A 2,982-nucleotide genomic window follows, 5' to 3' on the forward strand; every position below is an offset into this window, starting at 1 on the left:
ATCTATCTATCTATCTATCTATCTATCTATCTATCTATCTACCAATCTATCAATCTACCAATCTATCAATCTATCAATCTATCAATCTATCTATCTATCTATCTTTCTATCTACCTACCTATCTATCTATCTAGCTATCTATCTTAGCTTTCTATCTCTCTCACTCTCTCTCTCTCTCTCGCTCTCCCCCTCGCGCTCTCTCTCTGAATCTCGCTGTCGTTATTGCAGAGGCTGTAACGATGAACTTCGATGGTGAGCAGTACATGAAGATCACCATGCCTGTCGTCTCACAGACGGAGGCTGAGGAAATCTCTCTCAGGTCGGTGCTCACCGCTGCATCGCACATACACACGCCCGTCATATACACGATATAATATATACTTATATATTTTTTACAAAACCTATAATATCACTCAACACAATCATACATTGTAATGCCTTTATTCTAGACACCAACAGTAAACGCAAACGATTGTCACAGAATACAAATTGCATATAAGTTAGAATATACGAACAAAATATAATCTTTCAAGTTTAGAAATACAAATTACTGCTAGTACAAGAACGGTAGGTGTCAGCACTATCTAATAGTTCTGACACCTAACCAATGTATGATTGGGTTGAGAGTATAAATACCAAATACTTATATATTTTAGATATCGATGTAGCACATGGCCTTCCTTTATACGTCATTATACCCCAACAGTTAGAATTTTCGGCGCCACATTTTATACGTTTGTTCTATGACAACGAGGCGAATTCATTTTTCGTTTCTAAATGGAATCGACAACGATTATATGCCCGCTTGCATTCGGTCTCAGTTCGTGCGAATGCCGGTAGTGGACCGTTAAAGCTATAGTTATACTAGAGCACTCGCGAGAAATGAAGTCAAGTAACGCTTCCCGCTTTCTGTCTCGCAGCAGACGCCATTTTACAACACGTTAGTCGCGTCTCGTGTTTTAGTAGCAGCCGGCTAGAGCGATCGAGTTGGTATATAATTTCATAAATGGCGGTAAAGCTGGCTCGCTTAACTTGTATGGGGGGAGGGGGGGGAGTTTTCCGGCTCTGCCCCGCGTAACTGCATTTCGCATTCTCTCTTCATCGGTGGTTTTAACACGCTGAACGTGGAGAAATGCTATCGTAATGTTGGATGTTTTGTTCTGACGGTGTGTAGCTTACAAGCTCACGTTGATACACCCTTCAACCAATGTAACGTCTTTGTATAAATAAATAAATAAATAAATAAATAAATAATTAAACAAATAAATAAATTACTCAATCAATTAATCAATCAATCAATCAATCAATCAATCAATCAATCAATCACAGAACTGGTTATTTATTTGATGCTAGCTCGTTCCTAACGATCCAATCAATATCTTCCCCACCAGCAGCAATTTTACTGTTTTTATAGTCACATGTTCTTCTTGAATAGCTAAACATGCCCATCATGTTAATGGACACTTCACCAGTCCTAAACTGCCAATGGACACACCATCCTGATCATTCCCAGATTGACATTGAACAGGTTGTCATTGCCAAAATCTCAGTCGATGCTTTAAGGTTTCTAACATTGCAATGCGCACCTGATTCAATCATTGTCTACCTTTTTTTCTTCCCTTGGCCTGACCACCTGAGCACCTGACTTAATAATTGCAATCAACATTTCGTGATTCGTAACGTTGTAATAGACGTTGTCTATAACTCCCAATCAACGCTCAATGCTTCTGAAAATTTCGATCAAAACTGATTACCACAAAGTGATTCCGATGATTTCTGAAATCTCTGTCGACATTGAAGCATTTCCACCTCCCATCCACCACCATGAATCCTTCATCTCTCCTCTTCTTTTTTCAGCCCGCCCCGACCTCTCCTCTTCAATAAGTCCCTCCTAACCCCTCACCTTTCTGACCCTCGTCTCCTCTCTTAGCCCACCTTCATCTCTGTACCCATTCCTCCTTTCTGAGCTCTTCCACATCCCTAGCTCCCCCCTCTCTGACCCTGTCTGACCCTCTCCTTATCTGTCAGCCCGCCCTCACCTATCCTCCTCTCTTAGCCCCTCATCACCCTTCATCCTCTCTGACCCTATCCTCTCTCATCCCTCCTTATCCCTCCTCTTTCATCCCTCCTCACCCCTCCACCTCTCTCACCCCTCTTCTCCTTGTACCCCTCTCTCATCCTTCCTCATCCTTCCTCACCTCTCCACCTCTCTGACCCTCTCCACCTCTCTCACCCCTCCCCTCCTTGTACCCCTCCCTCATCCCTCCTCTTCTCTCATCCCTCCCCCATCTCTGACCCTCTCCACCTCTCTCACCCCTCCCCTCCTTGTACCCCTCCCTCATCCCTCCTCTCCTCTCATCCCTCCCCCATCTCTGTACACCCCTCCCTCATACCACCGTCGTTTGACCTCTAGGTGACCTTCGAGGCGGACAGCCTACAGCTGGACCTGACGGAGCTGGCCGAGCGCGGGCATGCCTTCCTCAGCGTGCACGGAGACCTGACGTTCGAATGCGACGCGTACGAGGACGCCCAGCCGATCACCTTCACGACCGACTGGTCGTACCTGAGCCTGCCGACGTGGCAGGCGGCACGCTCCGGTAGCATCTCCTTCAAGTTCCGCACGAACGAACAGAACGGGTTGTTGATGTACGATAGTGGAGCGACGGAAGGAGGAAGGGGAGGGGGAGGAGGGGGGACGCCGGATTTCTTCACGTTTGAGCTGATGGAGGGACACGTGTACATGGTGATGAATCTCGGATCGGGAGTGACGAAGGTCAAGGCGACCAACAGGTGAGTGAGTGTAGGAGGAGGAGGTGGTGGTGGTGGAGGAGGCGGTGGTGGAGACGGTGGAGGGGGAGACGGTGGAGGAGGCGGTGGAGGGAGCGGTAGAGGAGGCAGTGGAGGGGGAGGCAGCGGAGGGGGCGGTAGAGGAGGCAGTGGAGGGGGAGGCAGCGGAGGGGGCGGTAGAGGAAGCAGTGGGAG

The 2,982-nt window shown here is 47.5% G+C and overlaps 1 protein-coding gene across 1 annotated transcript in view; it reads left to right on the forward strand.

Annotated features, from left to right (window-relative positions):
• The first annotated feature begins 2,412 nt into the window (after nucleotides 1-2,412).
• Nucleotides 2,413-2,982, forward strand: part of LOC106815694 (neurexin-1b-like) — a 21,190-nt gene continuing 20,620 nt past the window's right edge. The window contains exon 1 of the mRNA XM_014820197.1: nucleotides 2,413-2,790. Within this exon, the coding sequence (XP_014675683.1) occupies nucleotides 2,645-2,790 (146 nt within the window). The 5' untranslated portion in view covers nucleotides 2,413-2,644. The remainder of the gene's footprint in view (nucleotides 2,791-2,982) is intronic.

The sequence above is a fragment of the Priapulus caudatus genome, unplaced genomic scaffold (assembly GCF_000485595.1).
Source record: "Priapulus caudatus unplaced genomic scaffold, Priapulus_caudatus-5.0.1 Scaffold1177, whole genome shotgun sequence".
Classification (NCBI taxonomy): domain Eukaryota; kingdom Metazoa; phylum Priapulida; class Priapulimorpha; order Priapulimorphida; family Priapulidae; genus Priapulus; species Priapulus caudatus.